This window comes from Calidris pugnax, unplaced genomic scaffold, assembly GCF_001431845.1.
Source record: "Calidris pugnax isolate Ruff unplaced genomic scaffold, ASM143184v1 scaffold27, whole genome shotgun sequence".
Classification (NCBI taxonomy): Eukaryota; Metazoa; Chordata; class Aves; order Charadriiformes; family Scolopacidae; genus Calidris; species Calidris pugnax.
In genome coordinates this window covers 11,215,684-11,241,441 of record NW_015090893.1, presented here as the reverse complement: position 1 = coordinate 11,241,441, position 25,758 = coordinate 11,215,684, and the positions used below count along the sequence as shown (strand labels likewise).

The 25,758-nt window shown below is 47.5% G+C and overlaps 2 protein-coding genes across 5 annotated transcripts in view; one reads left to right on the top strand and one right to left on the bottom strand.

Annotated features, from left to right (window-relative positions):
• Positions 1 to 6,239, top strand: part of LARP1 (La ribonucleoprotein domain family, member 1) — a 46,945-nt gene extending 40,706 nt beyond the window's left edge. Inside the window, exon 20 of the mRNA XM_014947760.1 lies at positions 522 to 6,239. Within this exon, the coding sequence (XP_014803246.1) occupies positions 522 to 743 (222 nt within the window). The 3' untranslated portion in view covers positions 744 to 6,239. The remainder of the gene's footprint in view (positions 1 to 521) is intronic.
• Positions 6,240 to 7,303: 1,064 nt separating this feature from the next.
• FAXDC2 (fatty acid hydroxylase domain containing 2) lies at positions 7,304 to 21,339 on the bottom strand. Of its 4 annotated transcripts, none has more exons than XM_014948010.1 (11): positions 21,242 to 21,339; positions 20,989 to 21,112; positions 17,389 to 17,453; positions 16,211 to 16,258; positions 13,357 to 13,448; positions 13,149 to 13,252; positions 11,975 to 12,096; positions 11,443 to 11,648; positions 10,205 to 10,310; positions 8,992 to 9,158; positions 7,460 to 7,616 (listed from the first exon to the last, which is right to left on the bottom strand). In XM_014948010.1, exons 4-11 carry the CDS (start codon positions 16,256 to 16,258, stop codon positions 7,460 to 7,462), a joined length of 1,002 nt encoding a protein of 333 aa, XP_014803496.1. In that variant the 5' UTR covers positions 17,389 to 17,453; positions 20,989 to 21,112; positions 21,242 to 21,339. The 4 variants fall into 4 exon arrangements, with proteins under 4 accessions (XP_014803495.1, XP_014803496.1, XP_014803497.1 ...); XM_014948011.1 differs by having other exon boundaries at positions 20,989 to 21,121; positions 21,242 to 21,322; XM_014948012.1 differs by having other exon boundaries at positions 20,989 to 21,133; positions 21,242 to 21,306.
• Positions 21,340 to 25,758: the final 4,419 nt, after the last annotated feature.

The following is a 25,758-nucleotide window of genomic DNA, read 5'->3' as shown; positions in this document are numbered from 1 at the left end:
GATGCCCCTTGGCCCCCCTCCAAGGAGGATTTTGGGGGCCGGTCCCCAAGCGTTGCCAGGCAGGGGAAGTCAGTGACACCTAGTGTTGTGCCCTGTCACTGCAGCCGTGCCAGGAACAAGCTGCAGGGTTTGAATATTGCAAATCCACTTCAGAGTGGCTCTCTGGGGAACTGGATGAGCCCGTCTTCCCTGAGGAGGGAGGAGGAAAGTGAGCCTTGATGGCTTGAGTGGAGCCAGCACTGTGTGGGGCTTCGGTGTCCCTTGTGTGGGAAGGAGGTGCCCGAGAGCACATTGTCACCCTTGTGCTTGATTGGAAGTCAGTCTGTGTTTGTCAGGAAATCTGGCAGCAGAGGATTTGGAGAGGAGGGCAGCTATGTGCTCGGGGTGGGTGTGTGTGTTCCTTGTGGGTCGGGGAGAGAAGTTGCAACTAGAGCTTTGCAGGAAAGCTCTTCTCTGATCCAGGGGGAGGGGACCTGCATTTGGAGGAGGCTGTGCTGATAACTGGGGTGCTTCTCTTCCAGCCACCCATGGGAGAGGAAGGTGGACACAAGAGATACCCTACGACGTCAGGGGGAGATGGCAGGAAGCGCTACCCATCCCAGTCTTCCAGCAAAACGGTCAGCCAGTGCCCATCCGGCCAAGCCCACGCCTCGCCCAGCCAGCCTGCACAAGAGGATGCCAAAAACCTGAGCCAGCAATCCCCCGCCCCGTCGGCTGCAGAGTCGCAGACACTGGGGAAGTAGAGAGGCTGCAGCGCCTGCTTCCTGCTGGGGGACGGGGTGGGTTGGTGGGGGACTGGCTCGGAGAAGGGGAGACATGAGGGGGTGGGACAGGAAGGGAGCTGGAAGGTGGGTGCCCAGGAATAGGCTGCTCGGGAGAAACTTCAACGCACACGATTTTTTTCCTCTTGTGGCTGGAAAGCAAAGACGATCTGCATCTAAATCACCATTTTGCTATTACAACCCTGACCAGAGCCAGACCCGCTCCCAGCAGCCCCATCCTTTGCTCTCCCTTCCCTCCCCTCCTGTGCACACACTCATGTCTTAGTGTCTTCTTCAAACAAAAAAAAAAAAATATGTTTTGGCTGGGTTGGAAAGGGGAGATTTTTTTATTATTATATATATATATCAAGTTTTAAATTATTGCTAGAAGTTCGTCTGGATTTACCAAAACAAGTCTGCTCTGTGCGGCCCCCACGAGTCCCCTCTGTGTCCCCCCTGGGATGGCAGGGCAGCCTGCTCGGGAAGCTCGGAGGAGCGAGGTTCCCTGATGGGGGACCGAAGCCGCGGTGTGTCACGACGCTGCGGAGCCTCTGATCTCCATGACCTGGCTGACGTCTCCCATTCCACATGTGGTGGTGGTGCCTCTCTGACATCGACCGCCGCGACAGGAGCATCACCCTGTTTGTCCCCGTGGTCCCTCCTTCCCCAACGTCTTCACCTCCAATCTTCCCGAGGGTCTGGCTCTCCCTCCCGCCCGCCTCTCCCTTCCATCACGGACAATTTGGAAGTCAACCAAAGGACCTTTGCCAAGGATAGGCTTGTTCTGACTCCTTCCTGCGAGGACGGCCGGTGGGAGACCAGCAGGCACCTGGACTCGAGCCTGCGTGGATGGTGCCCCCGCTGCCCCAGGAACGCCCGTCGCATGCAAAGACAGGACTTTGCTGAAGGAGGTTTTCTCTTCCTTTTCCCTTGGAAAAATGAAATGACGACAACAAAAAAACCCCCCCACAAACTCCTCTAAACCAACAACAAAAACTCTTTAAAAAAGACAAATCTCCCTTTTGCTTTCTTCCTTGGAAATATTATTGAAGAAAAAAAAAAAGAAAAACAAACAAAAAACAAAAAAAACCACAAAAAAAACCATAAAAAAAAAAGAGTTGCCTTATGGTGGAGCTGGACCGGGGAGGCTTGCTGGCTTCCTGCACCTTGGGGCGCGCTGGGCTTTTGGCCCCCCCGGCCCAGAGACTCCTCACGGCGTTGCTGCCGAGCTGATCTTCCCCACGGCCTTTCCTCTGACCCTGCAGCTTGCTCGGATGCCTCCTCCCATCATGGAGCTTCCCCCCATCACGGAGTCTACCTGCCAGCCCTGATCCTCATGGGGGAAGGTGCCGAGGGCAGTCAGATCCCAGACTTGTGCTCACGTTGTGTATATACCGTTGTAGCATCCTCCCCGCGACGGCGACTGTAGGTGCTTGTGGCCTCTCCCTCGGGTGGGAGGTGGGTCTGTGCCTCCAGCGTGGTCGGGAGGTGAGCGGGGAGATCCGTCCCAGCAGCTGGAGGGACTGGTCCTTGCTGGTGTGTCCCTGGTGCCGCTTAATGCTGTAGACTGATGGGGGGATGATGCAGCCCTGGGGAGCCTGTATCTCCCAGCCATCACCGGCCCGGGGCTGTGGTTGGGTGCGAGTGGAGACCTGCCCAGCAAAGGAGGGCTCTCACCTTGTGTCTCATCTTGGTGGGTGGCTGCGTGGAGTCTCCTGCTCAGGGCAATGTCCCTGAGCATCTCCAAGGGCTGAGATAACACCATGCTGCTCCTTGCTCAGCTGCAGAGCTGCTGTGGCATTTACTGGGCTCCTCCACCCAGCACCGGGTGGGCTTCAGCAGGCAGAATCCTCCCCGGGCTGGTGAGCTGTCTTCTCTCTCAGGGGGCATGTGTTGGAAGGGTGAGATCTGCTCCTGGGGCCCAGAAGTAGCACTGGCAAGTTGTGCTCCCCACCATAAGGGTGGAAGCTCCTTCTCAGCCAGAGCCACTTGTGTTGCTGCTGCTCTTCTCTGTCCCCGGGGTTGGGATAACCTGCTTTGCAGCTGGCTTGGTTGTGGCTCTGGCACTGCGGGAGCGAGCACTGTGGTGGGCTACTCAAAGATGCAGCTGATCGTGTTACCCTCTCTGTAAAATCACTAGCTGGTAACAAATGGCATTTTCTGACAGTGCCCAGTTGATCCAGTGCTGCGTCTGGAGCTGGGAGGAGTCACCTCTCCAGGGCTGTCCCCATAGGGCTGGTGGGTGAGAGCAGCTGGGATATCAGTAGGGTGAGCTTGGGCGAGTTGTCCATCAGCAAGTGGCTGTGGGTGCCAGTGGGGCTCTGGCTGGAGCTGGCACCTTTCCGAGGATGCTGCTGTAGGATTTGGGGAGGGGGGAGGAGGTGGGCTGGTCCGCGCCGAGCGGCTTGGTGAACTGCTGCTAGAACTGAAGCACAGCTGGGTTTGAGGGAGCCTGGGGAGCTGCTACGTTGCCGTTTCCTGGTGGTGTGTGATCCTGCCCTGGTCTGTCCATCCCTGCCATGTCATCCCCGTGACCCAGGACTGCTGGCAGGCCCCATTTCAGCGTGGCAACCTGTCTGAGGCCATTGGCTTGCTCCACAGCAGCACCCTGGGCTTGCGGGGTGGTAACTGGGCACGATGGGCAAGTGACGCTGGTGCAGTGCTGTGGCCATGACTGTTATCTTCTGGATTTTCCCCTCTCGTGAGCCAGAGTCAGGTCTCTGAGGTTATGGATGCGGCTGGGTTTGTCCCTGATCTGGGAAGGAGCCTTGGAGGCTGGAGATGGGGCTTGGTCAAGGACACTGGAGATGTGCTGCTGGTTGTTGACAAGCTGAAGTGGGTCTGGATGTGCGGGTTGTCCTTGCTGCTGTGTCCCTGTGCTCCTCTCGTCGGTGCGTGTTCCCTTTTTGAAGCCAGTTGTCTGTGTTTTAGCAACAAATCAGATAGGAAACGAGGAGGAAGGAGCTCCTCTGTGGAACAACTCACGCTGCAGAGTTGTTGCTTGTGGAGCAGACTGGAATTGCTGGGGTGGTAAAAGAGGCAAGAAATTTCCCAGAGGATTTCCCAAAATCTGAATTGATTTAAATTATTTCTTAATTTCTGAGGCTGAGACTCTAGTCTTGGCACAGAAGAGGTTTTTTTTTTCCCCCTCTCTCTGCTGAGTCAGTGGTTTGTCACATCAGTGTGGCTGAGTGTCCCTGTGTGAAACCCCCTCCTGTTTGCTGGGGGAAGGTGGGTCAGAAGAGCAACCCCAGTGGTCCCCCACCCTCTGGAGTTGCAGACTCTGTGCTTTGTCTTACTGTTTTTCGGGCAGCCTCTGTGATGACCCCCAGTCACAGCGTGAGTGGTGGCAGAGGACAGGGAGCTCGGGTGCTCTGGTGACAGGGCAGCATCCTGCATCCCTGTGCTGGGTGGTGGCCATGGTCCATGCCAGGCTGAGGAGGGGCTGGCCATGGCACGGCTTTCCCCCTGTTTTAGGGCTCACACAGGGGACAGGTCTGCAGAGGCACTTTCCCTCTTGCTGCCTACAGAAGGCATCACACGTGGCTCGCTCCACCACAGGACAAAGGGACAGCTGTGCAGAGAGGGGGTTTGCTTTGAGCTTGGATGCTTCATGATCATGTTTTGTGCTTTTTTTTTTTTTTTTTTTAATTTGAGTGGTCGGGCATCATACTCACTGTGAATGCTGATGGGTCCCACAGCTCGTGAGGACTGTGTGGCCAGAGGGAGCCCTGTTTTGGGACAGGCTGGGGGAGGTCGTTGGGCTCTCAGGCAGAGATGGGGGGCACTCCCCATCTTTCCCCCTCTTCTCGGGAGGTCCCAGGCTGCTCCAGCTGGGGCTCCTTGCCCCCAGGCCCGGTGTGTCAGCCTGTCTTTGGGATGCGGGCAGTTGCAGTGGGTACAGAGCTCTGGCGTGGGGTCAGGAGTGGAGGTGGAAGGTGTGTTTCAGAGGAGGCTTTGTCGCTTTGCCATGCTCATTTTTTAGGGGGAAAAAAAAAAACAACAAAACTTAAAAAAAAGTAATAATCCTGCTGCTCCATTCGCCTGTCTGTCCCTCTTCCTGCTGCCCCCCTCGCACCACCGGCGGCGGCTCGTTGCTGGAGCCCTCAGAGTCCCTTGAATTTTGGCAACTGCTCATCTGGCTGAGGACTGGCCGACTGTACTGTAACAAAACGAAGCGTTAACCTCAGTGTCCTGCCACGTGTCTGAACACACGTTCCCCATGGCAGTGCGGGGGGGGGCCTTCTAGCTGTTAATGCCTTTCCAGTTATTTTATCAAAAGGAAAAAAAAAAGGAAAAAAAAAAAAAAAAAAAAGGAAAACTGTAAATGTAGCAAGCTGTGTTTGCAATGCTTCTTTTCTCCTGTCTCCTCTGAGGCTGGGTATGTCACTTTGTCACTGTTTTGAAATGGATGCTAGGCTCTTTTTAAGAGAGGGTTGCTACACTTGATGTAAAATGCCTCACTGATTCTTTTTTCTTTTTTTTTTTTTTTTAAAAAAAAAGTTTCCAATACAGGCAATAGATGAATGACTTTTTTTTTTTTTTTTTTAAAAATGTTCATCTCGGTGGCGTGGAGCAGGTGGCTGGAGGGCAGCGTTTCAATGAGTAGTTTACAGTTTCACTTTCTGCAGACACTTGAACATAGGACCGATGTATCTGTGACAAGCACATCCCTTGGTGGGAAGCTCCAGAGGAGCGGGGAGCCCCCTGGGTGCCAGCCAGCCCCCCCTCCCCACGGTGGGCAGAGCGTGCTCGGGTCACCCCCAGGGTCCCCACGCTGTCCCCCTGTGGCTCGTTCTCCAGGCGTCAGCCCCAGGTGGGGGCTGGCTCGTGCCGGTGGTGGCCCTCATGGAGGGGATCCCTGGCACCTCTTGGTCCCTCCAGGCTCCCCGGTGCAGCCCCGCTCCCCCTCCTCCTCTCCCAGCCTGTCCTGGTCCCCTGGGGGTCGGAAACCTTTGGATCTGTGGCTCGGAACCCCCCCCTGGTGAGGGTTGCCCTCTGCTCGCTTGCCTGGAGCAAAAGGGGTTGATGGTTCAATGTGCTGGCCCTTCTCTAAACCCTGTGTGTCCCAACCTCAGCCTTCTGTTTCCCAAAACTAGAAAAGTGTGTGCAACCTTCTTCAGCTGCATTTATCGTAGAGACAAACTTAAAATGACTCATCACAGACCATGTTATCACTTGGGAGGAAAATCTTGTTAATATTGGCCCCGCTGTACATGATCCATCTTCTGTCGATAGTACATAATCTTTGACCCATGTGCTAGGATCATCATCACATATAAAAGGAAAAGAGAAAAATGTAAAATACTTGAATGAGAGCTTGTATTATAACATTAATATTATTCAGAGTATCTGCTTTCTAGGCTGATGTGATTCATTATTCTAGTAATGCTTTAGTCCTTTGTAATTTGTGGTAATTATGCTTTTTCCTTTTTAATACAAAAAAAAATGTATAAAAATAAAAACTTCAAAAGACAATGCAGCCTGGGGTTTCTGTTTTGCTGACTTGCCCTCCTGGGGGGGTCCCTGGGTGGATGAGTGGGTTCATCCCTCTGCAGCTGTAGGTGGGGGAAAAGATTTGGCTTCCCTGGGTGGAGCTGGACTTGACAGCAGGTAAGTACCACAGGTACCAGCCCTGTGTGTCTTCTCCTCCTAGCGATGATGAGAGGCAGGTGGGACTTCTGTCCCAGGCCCCCAGACAGGATTGAGACTTAAAAAGGTTGTGGAGAACATTCATGGCATGTCTCGATGGGTTGTGTAGGTACTTATGGATGTGCATAAAAGGTACCAGTGCTTTTTGTTGGGCCCTTTCTTACGGGATTTCACTTATCACACAGCTCAGGACAGCAGTGACTCTCCTTTCTTTGGAAGGTCTCTTTCTGTGGTTTATCCTTGTCCAGAGCTGCTTGTGTTGGTTTGTGCCTCCTGTTGGTGTGTGTTGAGGGAGGTGAGGCTGGGTGGGAGGGGATGATGTACCAGGGCTTCTGCCGTGTGGCACATCAGCTCCCAGCTCTGTGTCCCTGTCCCATGGGGGGAAACCTGCTTTGTGTTTGTGAACATGAGTTTGTGGAGCAGGGATGAGGATGTGAGGACCCTAAATTCAGACCCGTAGTGACCTCCCACGTGAAGAAAAACTGCTGGGGGGGAGTCAGGCTGCTGTTGTGTGTGCAGGGCAGAGTGTTTCCAAAGCTGTGGCCTCACGGACTTTCCATGGGTTTGTATCCTGTATCCCAGGTGTTCTGAGTCTCAGAAAAACAGTGGTTTTAATTCCTATCGTATGTAGTTGCAGTGACCTTGCTGGTGTTTCTATAGAATGCTGCTGGAAGAGGCCAAAGCATGGCCTGTGAAACCCGAGAGCAGGGAATTCTCATTATTAAGGTTTTAAAACAAAGCCGTGTGACCTGACACACGTTTGCCTTCCACAGGCAGCCAGAACCAAGGAACAGTGCAAGTACTTAAGGAGGAAAAAACCTCCAAACTTTGTTTAAAAATAGCTTTCCATAGCGGTTGTGCCTTAGGTAGAAAACAACAGGCAGCAAAAGTGCAGTCATTTCAAGTAGCATGTTTAAAGTTTGGCTTTGGGTTTCGTTACGCGTGATCAATAACTTCTTTCCCAATTAAAATACTATTTGGCTTAAATAATTGTGGCTCGTTTTGCTCATCACTTGTTGGGCTATAAGAAGGACAGGTTGTTGGGCTCACTCTGCCCGCTTGGGCACCTCGGGGATGCTCTCCGAGAGCGGCGTGAAGCTGAGGAGGACCCTGTGTCTCTCGTAGGCTTTGGTTTGTCTGAAGGTTCTGTCCGTCCCGTGCAGGTAATCCAGCACCCCCAGGACTCCGTAGCACTGGTTGAACCTGGAAACCAAACGGAGATTGAACATCACTGGAAGTTACTGAGGTTGTTTCACCCTTCCTATCTCCAGCTCCTTTCAGAGTCCTGATAAGCTGTCTGTGATTCCTGCCACTGCGTCAATCTTTCTTGCATCCCTAACAAAGCCTGGGTGAAACTTCTCCTCCAGCTTCCCTCCCTGGTGCCATCGTGGCTCAAAAATGGTCAAACAGCTGTCTCTCTCCGGAGCAGCTGGACAGTTGGGTTGCTGTGTCTGCCTGTTCCTGGGACACGGAGCTGCTGTGCTTCCAGCACGGGGACACCAGCACAGCCGTTCCTTCTAGAGAGTGTCCTGGCTCCGCAGGGATCCGTGTCCTGACACGAGCTGAGCTCCAGAGGAAATGAGCGGCGATGAGAACCGGTACCGTGGTTTGGATGTTGCCCAGCGCTTGGTGCGTGGGCTGTTTCTGCAGGCAGCACAGCCGTTCCTTCTAGAGAGTGTCCTGGCTCCGCAGGGATCCGTGTCCTGACACGAGCTGAGCTCCAGAGGAAATGAGCGGCGATGAGAACCGGTACCGTGGTTGGGATGTTGCCCAGCGCCTGGTGCGTGGGCTGTTTCTGCAGGAGGGGCAAACTGCTGGAGGGGGTACATCTATGAATTTAGTGCACGGGAGGGGCAAACTGCTGGAGGGGGTACATCTGTGAATCTGCACACACCTGGGAGGTGGCAGCCCTTGCTCCACCCCTGTGGTAGGTGTCCCTGAAACTCTGCTCTCTCCAGTTCAGGGGGAGGCTGGGAACCTCTGCTGGGAAGGGTTAATTGTGGTTGTTCGGGCAAGGTGTTATCTGATGGGTGTTACTCATCCCAGTGTAGGGGAGAGGGACAGACGGAGAGGCTCCCTGCAAATTTATGTCAGCCGTGTGTTTTGCCCTTGCTCTGTCTTTATTCTAGACCACGTGCAGAATCTGCTGAACTTCTAGGAAGAGCCTTGCAGAGAACTCTCTCTGACCCTGTCCTTGTCCTGGGGGAAGTCCAGGAGATATCTGCTGCTTCCCACACTGTGCTTTCTTTCCTCCCATGGAACTTTTGGAAACTTGAACCCCCCCAGCCTCAGCTGTGGTGTTTGTGCTTTGGAGAAAGTGTCCGAGTCAGGTGGTGGAGGTGGGGGGGGAGATGGCAGTTGTGTGAGCAGTGGGCTGGAGTCCTCCCAGATCCCCATCTCTGAACCGCTTTGAGATCTGACAGCCTTCAGCCTGCTCTGGGGTGAACTGGGTGGACGACTCTGCTTGTACCCGAGTTACACAAACCCACTTGACCCTCGGAGAGGAGCTTTTCCTGTCAGCAGCACCAGGGTGTGGGCAGGAGGGTAAGGGGAGAAGCCGAGCCGTGCCCGGACGTACTTGAGGTGGTGGAAGTCGTGGAACTCCGGGGACGGGAGGAAGGGCAGGTGGTACCCACAGTGAGAGATGCTGGTTGTTATGAGAGCAAGGGAGAACCACACTGCGATGGAAACGATGTGAGACCCCATGACCATCGGGCCAGTCATGACGGGCAGCGTGTTGGAGAGCTGGAAGAGAGAAGCAAATTCTGCCTCGTTAATGGGTCCACGACAAGCAGACTCTCCTCTGGGAGCTGAATCGTTTCACCTGGGTGGTAACATCACTTAGTTCTGTGCAAACAGCGTAAAGGGAAGATCCCTCTGCGAACACCTTACTAAAATTACATAATCATCAAAGAAATAGTAATTTACTCTGAGCTAACTGTGTTTTACTCGCTGCAAAACATAGTCACAGCCTAAGCTCCCAGCAGAAGTCAGATGTGAGATCAAAGTTGGGGTGAAGGCAGCCTGGTCCCCCTAAATCACCCTGGAGTCAGAGGTCTCAATTCCAGCTTCACCTTGGAATAATGGTGAGGCTGCTCTTGGGGAACCGAACTGCCAAAGGGCACTGTCCTGGGGACACGTGCAGTGGAGGTGGCAATGTGATGGTCCCGGCTGCATCACCTCGTTGTGTCCTACCAGTGGCACAAATGCCTGTCGCTGCCTGCACCAAGCTTCCTGCCCCAGCTGGGCTCAGCTGGACTCTTACACAGAAAGTCATTCTGCTGCTCAAAGACTGTCAGTTATGGAGCCTCACAGAGCTGGTGCTGTAGCCCAGGACTACTGTGAACAGGAGATGGTGGGAATCTGAGAAGTGGGATCTTCTGAAGGTGGGATGTGTTTGTCTGAGAAGTCTGGGCTGGAGCAGCACCAGGAGACACTCCTGCAAACACCAATCCCAGCCACCAGCACGAAAATCTTGATGGAATCCTGAGTCCATGCAGTGACTCAGACTGTGTAGGTGCCACATCTGCTGAAAGCACCACCTGTGCTCAAGGAAGCACCATTCAGTCATTTCCTTATCTGGTGGAGGCTCTTAAAGCTGGTGGAGTCCAGTATAGACAGGTATCACCACCCTTCTACAGCTTGGCTGCTTGGCCATGCAGCTCAGCTTGCTCTTCCTAAGAAGGAAGAGTCTAAGGGTGCATTTGCTTTTCTTCTCTTACCACTCCTCATCCCACAGAAATCACACTCCCTGCAGGAACTGGAGGGTGACCATGGGAGGATCCACTTACTATGTGCTCTACTGGGTGAGCGTAAATGGAGACCACGCCGATGGGGGCTGTCCATTCGTGGTGCTTCTTGTGAATGTGCTTATACAGGAGTGGGAGGTGAACCAGCCTAAATTGAGAAAACGGAGAAATGTAGGTTTTGAACTCTGTAAGAAGGGAACGTAGAGTAACCTAACACAGAACTTCTGATGGGGGCTTCCTCATGCCCCTCTTCCTTATTAAAGATTTTAGAGCGGTTGGGAGTAAGAGTGTAGGACTCGGGGCTTCCCTCTCTCTCTTTTTCTTTAACTCGGAGTCCTCACCTAATGTCTGTGTCCACTGACTGATGTCAAACTTAGACCAGATGCATCCCATAAATCAAAGTCCTTGAATGATTGATTTGCTCAAACCTGGGAGTATTTCTGAGGGGAAGACTGACTTTGTAGTCTGTGTCCACTGACTGATGTCAAACTTAGGCCAGATACATCCCATAAATCAAAGTGATTGATTTGCTCGAACTTGGGAGTACTTCTGAGGGGAAGACTGACTTTGTGTTTTCACTGTTTCACCTACTGGCAAGTAATAGAGGTAGAATTTTAGATTCTGTGGGCCCTTAAGAACTTGGTTTGTGTGGGATTTTTTGTGTGCATTTATCCAAAAAGAAAACCTACACAGTTGTGAGAATGCTGTGGTGGGCCCTTAAGAACTTGGTTTGTATGGGGTTTTTTGTGTGCGTTTATCCAAAAGGAAAACCTACACAGTTGTGAGAATGCTGCACTTGCTGCTTCCAGCCTTGAAGGCTTTTTTCTTCCTTGCTTTAGGTTTTTCCTTTAATGTTGGTGTTGGTGCTTAGAGAGCCTGCAGTGTCAGGGCCAGGCCCCGTTTCCTAGGTGCTGTACAAGCGAACAAGAGATCGGTCATGGACTTCTTAAGCTTTTTTTCTTTCAAGATAGTCAGTTGTCCTCTCCTCTTTTTGAAGGACGTTGGGTTACAGTCTTTGTGTGAAGCCAGCTGCTTTGTTTTTTTCTTAGCCTTTAAGCTGTTCCACCTTTGTAATTTTACCCATTTTAGCTTCCCAGAGTTACCAGCAGCATTGCAGCACCCAAACCTCATGCTGTAAGGATGGATTCTGGACCTGAGTGTCTTCCCATATAAATCCAAGATTGGTGGAAGAGTGAGGACTAGGATACTGCTGTTGGAGGAGATGGGTATAAGCCTAAAGGCATGGAGGAAAACCACAAGAGTCCCGTTCCTGTACTTACCTGTGTGTATAATAAAAAAGAATTTCCTCTATTATGGTGAAAATGCTTAGCTCCACAAGAAACCAGTGGAAGGTGGGTAATTCCTTGCTGAAGGTGTTACCCCACCATTTCATAACGGAGAACATGGGCACAAGCATGGGCAAGGAGATAAAGAACTGATTAAACAGCGCTACACAGATGGCTTGGCACAATTTCTTTGTGTCCACCTGCAAAAGAGAAGTGAGGACTTGGTGCTGAATCAGAAGCAATGTGGCTTTGAACTGGGAGGATAAAGAGCTTTAAGATTTGCAGGCTGTTTCTGTGCTAGTTTTGGGATCAACTTCCTAACAAGCAGTCAATCTGGATCTGATCAGTAGCCTAATTACAAGAACTGCCTTCCTCACTGCAGGGGATATACAAGACTCAGCTTGATTCCCCTTGAATCCTATCTGGTTGCAAGAGAAAAGCACAACAGGTTCTTCTCCCTGCTCCTGGCCTGAGCGACTGCAGGAGGTGTTTAGCCAGCAGAAAAGGCAGAGCGATAAATACTTACAGGATCATTCTTGCCCAGCTGAATGCGATAGCGAGTAATAAAAGCTGGCTTTCCTGTTACATCAGCCACCATAAGGATTCCATTGAAGCACCAGAAAGCAAGGGCAGGCACCAGTGCAGCCCCTGTGGCGTGAGGAAAGGGCAGAGATGTGTGAATAAATTGGCAGCTGTGGCTAAATCAGAAACAAAATACAGTGGCGTAGCACCCAGAGGACCTTGCTGGGATCCAGGTGTGTATCCCCTGCCCTGAGATGCTTCAAGATAGAATATGGGTAAGTTCTGACATCCAGGTAAGACCCAGGGAATGAGGAGGATGTTAGAGAAGACAACTGTCTCGTAGGTTACAACTTGCCACCAACTGAGGCTAAGAATGGGCTTTTCTGGGAGGCTTGGGGGGTCTCTCTGTCATGGGTGGTTTTAAAATACAAGTAGGATAAGGTTGAGGTGATCCCTGGGACCTTGCAAGGTCCATACCAGGCCTGTTCAGAGAGTTGTTAACACTTACCAAGGAGGAAGATTGTCCATTCGTCTCCCTCAAACAGATAGTACAACTCTAGCCATTTTGTTTGCCAGAAATGGCCTAAGGTGTCCCAGATACCCTCCGCGTACCTGGTGGAATAAGTGTTCTTGATTGCCCATCTTTTCAACATCCACTTTTTTTCCCTCCCCATGGAAAAGTTTCTCCTCGAGCCCCTTTGTTCGAACAATCTTACCAAGAAACAGAGTTTGCTAAGGCAGTGAACACGATCAGGCCTGTACCAAGGACACGGGCAGTGATCTTCAAGGCATGGCAGAGCTTCTCCTCCTGTGAGAAGCAACAAGAGTGAGCGTGTGCTGCTGTGTCCTACACGAGCATCCTTTGTATTTGAAATGCAGTCCGATAAAGGACACGGGCAGTGATCTTCAAGGCATGGCAGAGCTTCTCCTCCTGTGAGAAGCAACAAGAGTGAGTGTGTGCTGCTGTGTCCTACATGAGCATCCTTCATATTTGAAATGCAGGAGGTAAAGGCAGTCCGATGTGCCACCAACTGAGGCTAAGAATGGGCTTTTCTGGGAGGCTTGGGGGGTCTCTCTGTCATGGGTGGTTTTAAAATACAAGTAGGATAAGGTTGAGGTGATCCCTGGGACCTTGCAAGGTCCATACCAGGCCTGTTCAGAGAGTTGTTAACACTTACCAAGGAGGAAGATTGTCCATTCGTCTCCCTCAAACAGATAGTACAACTCTAGCCATTTTGTTTGCCAGAAATGGCCTAAGGTGTCCCAGATACCCTCCGCGTACCTGGGGGAATAAGTGTTCTTGATTGCCCATCTTTTCAACATCCACTTTTTTTCCCTTCCCATGGAAAAGTTTCTCCTCGAGCCCCTTTGTTCGAACAATCTTACCAAGAAACAGAGTTTGCTAAGGCAGTGAACACGATCAGGCCTGTACCAAGGACACGGGCAGTGATCTTCAAGGCATGGCAGAGCTTCTCCTCCTGTGAGAAGCAACAAGAGTGAGCGTGTGCTGCTGTGTCCTACACGAGCATCCTTTGTATTTGAAATGCAGTCCGATAGTGGCCTGTTTTGTTTCACAAAGTCTCTAAGGAACGTAATCACAAAGCTGTTATGGGCTATTGTGTGTAATTGAGGAAGGGGGGTACACACACGTCCATCTGCCAGGCTTACTGAGACCTGAAGTGTCACTGACATGGAATTTGTCTGAAATAACCAAAGGAGATAAAGGATCGCTGAGTTTTCCCCTCTCTGTTTTTATTTGGTGCGCTTCTCATTACCTGGAAAAACTATAATATAAGGAGCTTCTGGGTAACTCAGAGCAGTAGGAAAAGAAGAACTGGGGTAAGGAATGGTGCTCTATCACAGCACCTCCCTCCCTCAGTATTTTCTCCCTCCCAGTAAGCAGTACGCTTTCTCCCCACAGTAGTTGAGAGCTGTTGTGCCCAGATGATCTGAAGCTTGTGCTTTTTTCCCCCAAATACAACAGAGGTTTAATACAGGATATTATCTTTCCTTGCCTAATTCCCTTTGCTGTGCCTTTGGGCCATCAGAGGTACTCTCGGTTCTAGTACTGAGAATGCAGCTTGTCTGGTAGGTACCACCTGCCACCTGTATGGAACAGCTGCACAGTAACAAGGAGCTAAAATAGTCAACTTCTCGAAAGTACAAAGTTCTCTAAATCGCTGTCGTCAGTCACAGAAATGCTATCTGCTGAAAAATATTCCTGTGTACAGCATAAGGGCAGCTGTGATGTTAGCATGACTCTTCTATCACAGTCAGGATTTTAACTATACAGAGCAACTGCACAAGAGTCAGAAAATTACCAGTGAGACTTTCTGATTCCAGGAATAAGTATATTATAAAAGCAGTGTTGAATATATTTCAGCATGTAAATATTCAAAACCAAGTTGAACAGCAAACACATGACAAATGTATAATTAACTATCTGTCTTTTACAGTAGCCCAAGTTGGAATCAGTTCTGGAATTCAGCAATCTTAGTTTGGATTTTCTTAGGTGAATATACATTATATTTATCTGCAGGATAAATGTTTTTAAAAAATCAATGCAATTCTAAACTAATATAGTGTAATTACCAGCTAGTGTCTTATTCATTACTCTGTCCTTCCTGTTTTTTAACTGTGTTGTTGTGCTGCACAGATTGGAGTAAAAATAGCATGATTCATAGTTGCTGTCCTGCCCGTCTCCTGTCTGAGAGGACAAACAAGAGGGACAGCTCCCTAATAAATGTTGAATGCAGGTGTGTTTAGGGTAATGCAATATAGAGGAATCCTCTCTACAGGGCTTCCAGTGCTTAGAGCTTCTTTAAGATTCTGTAATGGCTACAGAACATTAAACATCACCCAGGACTTGTCAGCAACATTTATCTGTCCCAGGACAGAACTTTGCTCATTAGCACTGAAACTTTCCTCATTAAAACAAACAACTGTTTCCTCCTATCACCTCTTTTTTTTTTTTTTTTTTAATCAAGTTAGCAACTGGGGAGGAAGTAATTCTAAGAACTCTTGCCCTAAAGCTTGGTGTTTGTGAACCCTACGGGTCTATACTAGAAGCAAGGCAATCAGTTGCCAGCATTATCAGCGGGTGTTCTGAGCTACAAACGCAAGGCTGGAGAAAACCATCTGTTTCAGCTTCAGATACTGGGTGCTGGACTCTGAAGATCTGCTCTTTTAGCAGTTTCATACTTGCAATTGCATCCATGTTATGCCTCATGTACGCTGACGTGAGGTAAGACTTTCTTAATCTTTAGACCCTGGAAGACCATCTACGTATTCTTTAGAATACGTATATTCTATGAATATACAACTATTCTAAAAAGGTTAGAGCTTTTTAACAGAATCATATCCTATAAAACCTTATTTCTCCTGGGATGAAGAAAGAACATATCAAAGAAAACTCTGATGTCTTACAACAGTCAGAATTTTCAGACCAAATAGTATTTTAGAGTCTTCAGCATCTTCCAGATGAAGGACTCAAAGAGTTTAAAGAACTAGTAATTCCTAATTCTCATCAGATCCTGTGTATGTCCCGATTTGAGATAGGACAGAGAGCAGCTAAAGCTCAGTATTGAAGCTATTTTAAAAGCCCTTTGGCTAGAAACTGTCTTGTTTGGAGGCTGTGTTTTTATTGCACGTGATGGAGTGATTACGTGAATGAATCCCACACGGTGTAATTACATGAGCTGTAGAAGCAGAGAAGTTTACATAGAAAAAAAAGAATCTTGCTCATCAAGTTCAAGTGCTAACACCCTGTTTCTCTTCATGCCAACAGCTCCAGCACAGTAGTTTCCAAACTCTGATCTATGGATTGCTTGAGATCTTGCCCTTAAAGGGCTTGTACAAGTTGGCAAATTCCTTAAGTGCAGAACAGGGTTGCTGCCTGCAAGGTGAAGAGACTGGAGAACATCGGCTGGGAAACACATTGTGAGGACCACTTTGAGATCTGGGCCCAGTTAGGTGGCACACCTTCTGGTTACAGTGGTGTGTTGTGGTCTCTTACCACACAAGCAAAGGTTAACAGGCCCGTCACCACTCGGTGCTGCAGCTGCAGTCCACTGGAAGGGAACAAGTGCTGGGAAAACGTGGCTGTGATGAGCTCCTAGTTGTGCTAAAGGGATCAGAGTGTGGATCTTTCTATCATTTCTCTTAGAAGATGATTCAACGCATCCAGCCTTCCAAAGCACCTGCATGACACTTCCTTTAAAAGATGACCTTGAGCTTTTACCTGTTTCTGCTGCTCAGCCATGGTGGAATGTCCAGAGTCGCTTTTCATCTGAAATAAGAGGTGATCTACATAAGTGAACCTTGTACAGCTGGAGTGCAGAAGAACACACTGCTGACAACAGCAAATCCCCTCAACTTCGAGCTCGGTTGCAAAACTGTAAAATATTTACTCTCTGTCCTGTCTTGCTCCCTCCTTCATGTTGGCCATGAGCTCTTGAGAAGAAAAATGCCCCTATTTCCTGACCAGTTAGTATTGTCCTAGAAGAACCAACAGGGATGCAAAGGTAGCAAAGAAAAATGGGAGAAGAGCCAACCCCAAAGCTTTAGGCTGTGGCACTGGTGTGTTGTGGCAGGGTTGCTGCCCTTGACCTGGCCCGTTGCACTCAGTGGGATCTCCAGCCCTTTGCAGTCTGCAAGCAAATGATGATACGGGACATGGGCTCCTCCATAACGACGACATGCTGTTAAAGTAACAAGAATGAAAACAAAAATCTGACTACAAAAATGTGAGTTTGTGCCATGGAGAACGAACACAGCAGACCTCCACACAGCCCTCACTCATGTGGCAGAGGAACTGTAAGCTACAGCATAAGAATATGGTAAGTGAGAAAATCATCTTTAATGCAAGTCCTGCTGTGGTCAATTTGGAGGTTTAAAGTCCTAAATGGACAGGTGGCCACCTCATAATAATTATCCCTGCACTTAGCTCTGGCTTGACTGTTTGTTGCTGGATTTGGTAAAAAAAAAAAAAAAATAATCAAATCCAACTTCTAAGTAGTTCCTGGGGCTTCACTGCTGTCCACGGCCATGGGAAGATCTCTGTATTTCAGGACATGCTGTGGCTGTCGGAGGGATTACTGTGTAGCTGTTTTTATATTGCTGCCCTCCTAACATAAATTATAATTAGCAAAAGCTAACAAAACATTCCTTAAGGTTTTCTTGGTTTCACCCGGTCTTAAAGAACAAACACATGAATTCTAATACTGCAAAGGCCAGATTCCTGAGGACTGCAGAATTTAACCCATTTTGCTATTCATACTCAGGAGAATATTCAAGCCCAGGCAAACCATGTTACCTCAGGTAACAAGGGAAAGTACAAAGAAGGTAGAAAGGCACCTGTCTGAGGTAAAAGGAAAAAGAGTCGGAAAGTTACTCATGAGAAAGATGACATTCTATTACCTTTATGATGCCACCAAGCCTCTTGGAAGCACTCCTCTTGCAGCGTTTCAGAAGGGAGGAACACGCTGCCAAAAAGAAGTCCCCACATTAGCCAGGAGATTACACTTCAGCTTCAAAACGGTACCTTTCTGGGTACATTCTTACAAATGCAACTCCAGTTTATTTACAAGTGTTTCTAGCTCTGTTTCCCTGCGTTACACATAAGTATGCAGGTCAAGGGGCACGAGACAGAAAAATTGGGCACATTTTTCCTGCTTGGGTTCCTGCTTACTCAGGGAAAGAAAAAGACAAGTCCAGTTCACCAAACTACATGTTTTAGTGGAAGAAACTGATGTTAACTTGTTCTGAGAAGGGGAAAAAAAAAAAAATCAGGCAAAAAGTGATTTGAAACTTGAAGCCATGAGCCCAAACTCCCACCTCCCTATTTCGCCACTAGGATTGTATATACTCCTATGGGAAATGCTAACTTTGGGTAGCAGCTTTAAAAAACAATAAACATGTTAACTCGGTCTCCCTTGGCCATAAAAAGTGATGTAAGAGGTGTCCTAAGGTTCTATTGCTTAAAATGAGAACGTGTTAAGGAAGTCACAGTGTTCTTGAACACCTCATCTTTCCCCAGATGGAGAGCTCCTCGCTATTAGACTTTGTGAGCTGCTATATTCACTACTGTATTCTCTGATATAGCATTTGCCAACCACAACCTTATTGAAAAAAATATAGCTGGGGTCTAACATATCTGCTGAAGAATACCTACATGTAGCAATCACAAATGACCTCCTAGCCTGAGCAGAACAGCGTAAATAACTTGCCACAGGACAAATTGATCTTATCTTCACTTCCAAAAGGCCTTCTGATCACAGTGATGCATTTTACATTGTGTAACATGTACTATATGTCCATCTCATCACACAGGTCCTCTCAGGGCAGGTGTGCCCACTGTTTCCAGGAAAATACTGCTAATGCTTGAAACATGTCAAGCTTGAATAATCCACTCATTTTGAGACTTTTCTCCATTCCACCTTTCTTAGCAGGTTCTTCAAAGCCTTGAAGAGTTGAGTTTTGAGTCTGCATAGAAGGAGATTCCACAGCTGCTCTGGGAAATCCGTTCCAGTGTTTGACTACCTTCATTGTAATTTCCTGCCCCCCCAGTATATAATCAGAAATTCCCTTGTTATAACTTAAATCCTTTGCTGAGTCAAACCCTGCTGAATCTTTGTATGCAAAGAGCAAGAGATCAGAGAACAGTAGAAGATGTGACTCTGCTTTGAGTTTTTAGGAGGAGAAAAAGCCAGTGCTTGATTGAGTCTCGTATTCCATGAGTTTAGGAAAGAGTTAAAATTATAATCCCATTCCTAGCATAACCAAATTATGATAGAAGTCTTGCTCGGGCAAAAGCAAGTTCAAAACAGGACTGCCATGTCTGCTTGCCTCCTCTCTCACCAAAATCTCGGTATACTGCCTTTCCTAAGTCACATTTACAGGACAAAATGTGACATTATTTACATTACAACAAGATAAATTTTGATGGATTATGTTCTTCCCCAACACCTCATTACCTACTATTTTTTTTTTTTTTGTTGGGTAACGTATTTTCTGGTTCAGAATCACCAAATACATTTAAAAAGCAATCGTGTAACCATGGCTCTTTCACCAAACAAAAAAGCCATTCAACTGCTTGGCACTGATCTCATGTTGGCACATTAACCAGCCCTGAATCAGCCAGTGAAGATCTCAGCTGCCTGCAGCTATTTCCAAATATTAGCTAGAAATGGTGCTGTTAAAAAAAGAAAAAAAAAGCTCCTTTTCAGTTATTTCAAACTAGTTAACACAGAATTTGATCCAAACCAAAAAACCCTGCTGAATCTTTGCATGCAAAGAGCAAGAGATCAGAGCACAGTAGATGATGTGACTCTGCTTTGAGTTTTTAGGAGGAGAAAAAGCCAGTGCTTGATTGAGTCTCGTATTCCATGAGTTTAGGAAAGAGTTAAAATTATAATCCCATTCCTAGCATAACCAAATTATGATAGAAGTCTTACTTGGGCAAAAGCAAGTTCAAAACAGTACTGCCATGTCTGCTTGCCTCCTCTCTCACCAAAATCTCAGTACACTGCCTTTCCTAAGTCACAGGACAAAATGTGACATTATTTACATTACAACAAGATTAATTTTGATGGATTATGTTTTTCCCCAACACCTCATTAGTCTGCTTGCCTCCTCTCTCACCAAAATCTCGGTATACTGCCTTTCCTAAGTCACATTTACAGGACAAAATGTGACATTATTTACATTACAACAAGATAAATTTTGATGGATTATGTTCTTCCCCAACACCTCATTACCTACTATTTTTTTTTTTTTTGTTGGGTAACGTATTTTCTGGTTCAGAATCACCAAATACATTTAAAAAGCAATCGTGTAACCATGGCTCTTTCACCAAACAAAAAAGCCATTCAACTGCTTGGCACTGATCTCATGTTGGCACATTAACCAGCCCCGAATCAGCCAGTGAAGATCTCAGCTGCCTGCAGCTATTTCCAAATATTAGCTAGAAACGGTGTTGTTAAAAAAAGAAAAAAAAAGTTCCTTTTCAGTTATTTCAAACTAGTTAACACAGAATTTGATCCAAACCAAATCCTCAACCCTAAAATAAAAGTAATTGTTTTTCCAAGCAGTCTCTTGGTGTTAAAGGAGAAACATACACTAGTCAATAAAGAAGCCTAATACATTTTTTATTATTATTTCCATATACTTCATCATTTATCCAACAACTGCTACATTAAGTCACAGATCTATTGTCACTGAATTTTCCACTTCAGGTATCAGAAAAAGCAACTATATCTGAATCATGCTCTGAAATGCTCAAGAGAATGTGAATATGGTTTTTAATATACCTGCCCTATATTTTTACATTTTTAAAAAAAATTTACATTATTATTTATGTTCCACTTCTGCAGTCCCCAATCCTCAACCCTAAAATAAAAGTAATTGTTGCAGTCTCTTGCTGTTAAAGGAGAAACATACACTAGTCAATAAAGAAGCCTAATACATTTTTTTATTATTATTTCCATATACTTCATCATTTATCCAACAACTGTTCATTAAGTCACAGATCTATTTTCACTGACTTTTCCACTTCAGGTATCAGAAAAAGCAACTTTATCTGCATCATGCTCTGAAATACTCAAGATAATGTACATACGGTTTTTAATATACCTGCCCATATTTTTACAATTATTTTTTTTAAATTTACATTATTATTTATGTCCAACCTCTACTGTCCCTTTACATTTCTGTTGCTCAGACTGTCCCAAGCTGTGCAAATGCCCATATCTCCTTCTATTGTAAGGTTGTTATCCTTTCCTGACCCCAGCCAGCCAGTTCTGCTCCCGGCAGGTGCAGCTGAGTAACAGGGTCCGCCTGCTGTGATGGGCTGCCTGCCTACCACGGTTGCTTGGTTTTCCTTTTTCCCTCCTGCTTGAAATCTTCTGGACCTTACTTCACTGGAATCCACCTTTGTAGTGCGCAGACTGTGGAAAAGAACTGCACCTGAGAGGAAAAAAAGGCTACGACTAGAGAAAGGAAAAGGTAAGGGCAACTTACCTGGTCACCCGAAAAGTTGCATATCATCAGCCACGCTATGTGGGCAGGCAGAGGACTAGACTTCGTGTTTGGTGGACGTCCTACTGTGCCAAGCACTGCACAGCTCTCAAGGCAAGCACAGTCCCTAGAAAAGCTTACAATCGCACTTTAAACAGACACATGACATTGCTTTTTAATTATTTCCTCAAGAGTTTCTATCATATCTTTTCAAGGTGCTACGCCCCTGAACTCTGGCTACCCATTCTTTGCTCACCTCCTGCTGATGGTAGCCTAGGAGAGGTCCTTTGTGTCTATTCAGAGCCCAGAGTTCAACTCCTCACCTTTCACTACCGCTGTGGAAACTTTATGAGGGTTTAGGCAAAGGCGACTGGGGTGTGTTTCCAAGCAGGAGCTGGCTGTCCCCTCCCAGACAAGTCATGTGAAGCCAGCGCCGTGTCACTGTTAGCACTGGCAGTGTTCCCTGAGCATATGCGCGTGCTGTCACCCGGTTAAGCACTCGGAATACATCTCTGCAGGTAAGAGTTTCTCATCAAGAGTTAATGGCTGCATCTGAGAATAAAAAAAGCCACCTCCGCCGTAAAGATGAGGAGCTTTTATAATTCGCTAACTCATGTTTTGGGCATGAAGTAGCTAGTGCCAGTGCAACTGAATGGGTCAAAGGTGTGTTTGTTAAAAGCAGTAAGGGTTACTGCAGATTTTGGCAAAAAAACAGCAGTCCAGTTTTCATTGTGTTGCACTAAATCCCTAAATCACACCAACACTGTTGCTACATAGTCTCTTCAACTAGTTACAGGGATTGGTTCCACCTGTAAGGACAAGATGCAAATAGGTTAGCATGTACTTGGGCTCAGTTGTCTTTAAATATGATGTTTACAGACCATAAAGTCTGTAATTATGGGATTGCAGAGAGCAAGATGCAATTTGCAGTAGCTTTGGTCTTTATTATGTAAATGTGGCCCCAATCTCTGTTACTTACCTAATGTACGATGCCCTATTATGAGCTATGCTCTGAGAACTGAGGGTGTTACTCACCATAACTTTCCAGATTTATTTTTCCACACAAGGAAATACAAGGAATATCACCTCTGCCTTGTATGGCCATTCACAGGGGAGGCAACACACGCTCCTGTGTGCTAAGGAACATCTCAGGCCAGCGGCAGCTGGAGCTGCAGAGAGATCAGCAAGCAGGAATAATGGTGAGGCCTCACTGCCTGTGCCTGGTTTCTTGTACCTACCACTACACCTGTATTTTTATCAATGAACTTTTTTCTGGAAGAAAAACATTCCCAGAACTCATCTCCCAACCTCACTGTGTTTGTCCTGTTAGTGCTGTAAACATTCCCTGTTGCTTCATTTCAGATTTCAGACTGTTACTGTTTTCATTGACACTTTCTCTTGACTAATCCTAACTATTCCCTAGTGGGGAAAGAGTTTGTAATTCTCAGCTGTCACTACTAATTGTTATTTATCACAGACAGCAGACTCAAGAAGGAGGAATGCAATTCCTTCAAACTATTTACACGTGTGCAGAGGGGGAAGTAGAAATTGTCGTTTCAAGAGAGAAGTGCCAAACGAACGTTGCCCTGAGCTGATCTTCATCTGGACTTGCATTTGCACTGGGAGGACTGTTCATCCAACAGCCAAAAGTGGGTGATAAGTCAGTGAACTGCACAGACCTCAGTGTTTCTTTTTATCTGCTGTTCAATTCCGACAGAGGTTACCTCTGAAATATTCACACCCAATAGGAACAGACAGCTCAGCATATTAGTCATAAGGATGTTAAGGTAATTTACCTTCTGCTGCAAATCTGTGTCGAGCGCAGGTTGGCAGGAATCTAAAAGCTGCTTTGACCTCTTGGCTGGTGTGTGTCCTGCACTGGCCTCTTCGCCACAAACCCTCCGACGTTACTGCAATCTTTTTGCTGAGGCATGCAAGAAGTCTGTTTTTTTCTCAGCAGAAAGGCTTTTTTTGATCAGACATTCATAAATAACTTCTCTTTGTTCACTCCCCACAGTTTTTCTCACAGTCACTGTTTTGCTGTTTGAAAAAAAAAAAAAACCACAAACCAAAAAACAAACCATAGAAGGAGGAAAAACTGAATTACCTTTCAGGATTGTACAAACTCACACTCCTCTAATACTGAAGAGGAATCTGAACCTAGCACGCCTCACCTAATCATTAATTCCCTGCGTTCTGAACTGTATTTCTAAGCACCTGCCAGGGCACACCTGTGCCACCACCTTGCACTGCAGCAGTGCCCTTTGGAAACATCTGTGGAGCAATGAAAAGGTTAGGAAAAGGTAAATGATGGCCTTGCTGTTATGGTTCAAACACGTTCAGCAGCATTTGCAGCTTTGAACTGTCGATTTGTGTTTTAAGCTTTCCATAACAAAGTTTTCTACCGTTTGTGGTGCTGCTACGAAGCGCTAAAGGAAATGCACAACAGTTTCAACAGGGCACGGCCCAGGACCAGCATCTCCAGCTGACTAATGTGAAGATGCTGAGTGAAAGCCCTCCCTTACACCTTCCGATGTAGTAGGTCTGCACACACAAATTCTTGTTACTGTGGTCTTAACCACGCAGAAGGTAGGAGGACTCTTCAAGAACCTGCTTTGCGGTGCTGGACCTGGGAGCAAGTTCAGTAGCTTCCAAATACAAGCACTGTGGGACTTTGTTAAAGAGCAGGGTGCCTTTTCCAGCTGTTTTTTGTCCTCATTAGCCATGATGAAAATGACTGAAAAAACAAATTCTGATCTCCTTGAGCAAAATGTTTTTCCAGCTCTCACCACCAGTGCTTGTAAACATCCTTGAACAGCTTTTTTTTTTAAACCACATGCAAACTGTTAAACATTACATTATCACAGGTGGTTATTTCCTGCAATATATTTTTTATTAAAGTAGCAAGGCACACATACTTTTGGTGTCTTGAGAAGATTCATCCTCTCTTTTTCCCTGGATTCAACATACCTTCAAGTGCTGGGTTTATAAGCAAGAAAAATACGTATTTTACTCTGAACTCCTTAGGAAAAAAAATAATATTCTAATGTTATATTTACAGAGTGCTGTAATCCAACCTGCTATATTTACCTGTTAACAACACGTTTTCATCCACAAAATCCCAAACTCAAGTGACCATGGGAAGAAAGGTGATTACTTTCTGCCCATCTGGCATATTGCATAAGATCTAAATTGCGCAACGCAAGAGACTGCAGAGCTGAGAAGGCAAAATGGTAACTACCTATCATCTAGGAAGATAAACTTTGAATCAAAATAACGTTCAGTAATGGGTTGTCATAAGATGCTGACAGCACCAAGGTCGTTTGATAGGGAGCAATGCTCGAGAAAAACCTCTTTTTTTTTTTTTTCTAAAAGTTATGTTTCTGCTGAGTTGTGAATATTAAACTTGGGACGTTGAACTATGCCTGAAGTGTAAAAGATATCAAGATTTGTTTTTCTGGATCCGTTCAGCAAAATGGTAGGCAAGTAGCTGAGATTCAGTGAAAGGCTCCCAAACAGTGGGCAGATGGTAACAATTCCGCAGCAGTACCAGAACTGCAGCATTTTATAACAGAAGCTACCCTGTCCAGAAGGCTGGCAGTCTAAAAGGAAATATTATCTAAGCTTAATTATTAGTAGACAAGCTTCCAAATAAATTGCATATCTTCCATCACCATCAGCCAGCAAAGCAAGTGTTGGCAGCGATGTTACACAAGAAGTTACATTATGCTGCTTTACCGGATACAAACTTTGGTTGCTAATGTAATTTAAATAGCATTTCTGGAATAGGAGAAGCCAGCCTAAAAGCTCCCATAGTAGGTACCTGAATGACAACTTCTAAGTTTCTGCAGAAGAGGAAGAACTTCCTCAGCTAATAAGGTTGCTACACACTGCAATGCGTGGTAATTAGTGATAGAACAAGAGGGAATGGCTTCTAGCTACAACAGGGTAGGTTTAAACTGAACATTGGGAAAGAGTTTTTCACAGAATGAGCGGTTGGGCATTGGAATAGGCTGCCCAGGGAGGCTGAGTCACCATCCTTGGATGAGTTTAAGAGTCGTTTAGATGTGGTGCTGGGGGATATGGTGTAGGGGAGAGCTTTGTAGAGTAGGGTTGATGGTTGGACTCAACGATCCCAAGGGTCTTTTCCAACCTAAATAATTCTATGAGCCACACGTGCCACGGAACCAGCAGTTTGCCCTCACGGCCTTGAAAAATACACCCTTATGCAGCTCCGCCACTGGCACGCCTGCGGCTGGGCTGCACAGGAACGGCCTCTGAGCCCTCAGGGAGACTAAGGCCTCGCTGCAGCCCGAGGGTCTCTACTGAGGTCTGCTCGCCCCCGGATTGTGAGGCAGGGGTGGCCAAGACCTCATTGGGGAAACTCAGCCAGGGCCTGACACAGCCCCTGTTCGGCGGGACCAGGGTACGGGGTCGCTGGCCACGCCGGCATGGTGGCAGCCCAGCATGGCTTGAAGGCCGCCCGGCCTCGAGGCCCTCGTTTCCTCATGGAGAGGGAGAGCACCCAACTCCCAACTCCCTCCTCCTTCCCTCCCTCCCTCCCTTCCCCCGCCGGCGGACTTTGGACGCGCCCGCCGTGCCCGGAGCGGAGAGTCCAGGCGAGTCCATTCACGGCGCTGCGGGGGGGGGGAGAAGCGGACACGAGGACGTCCCGGCAGGCTTTGCGCAGGCGCAGAACCTCCGCGCCTGCGCCTCCCCCCTCCCCTCCCTCCGCGGGAGCGCGCGCGGCCGCCGGGCAGGCGCGCGCAAGGA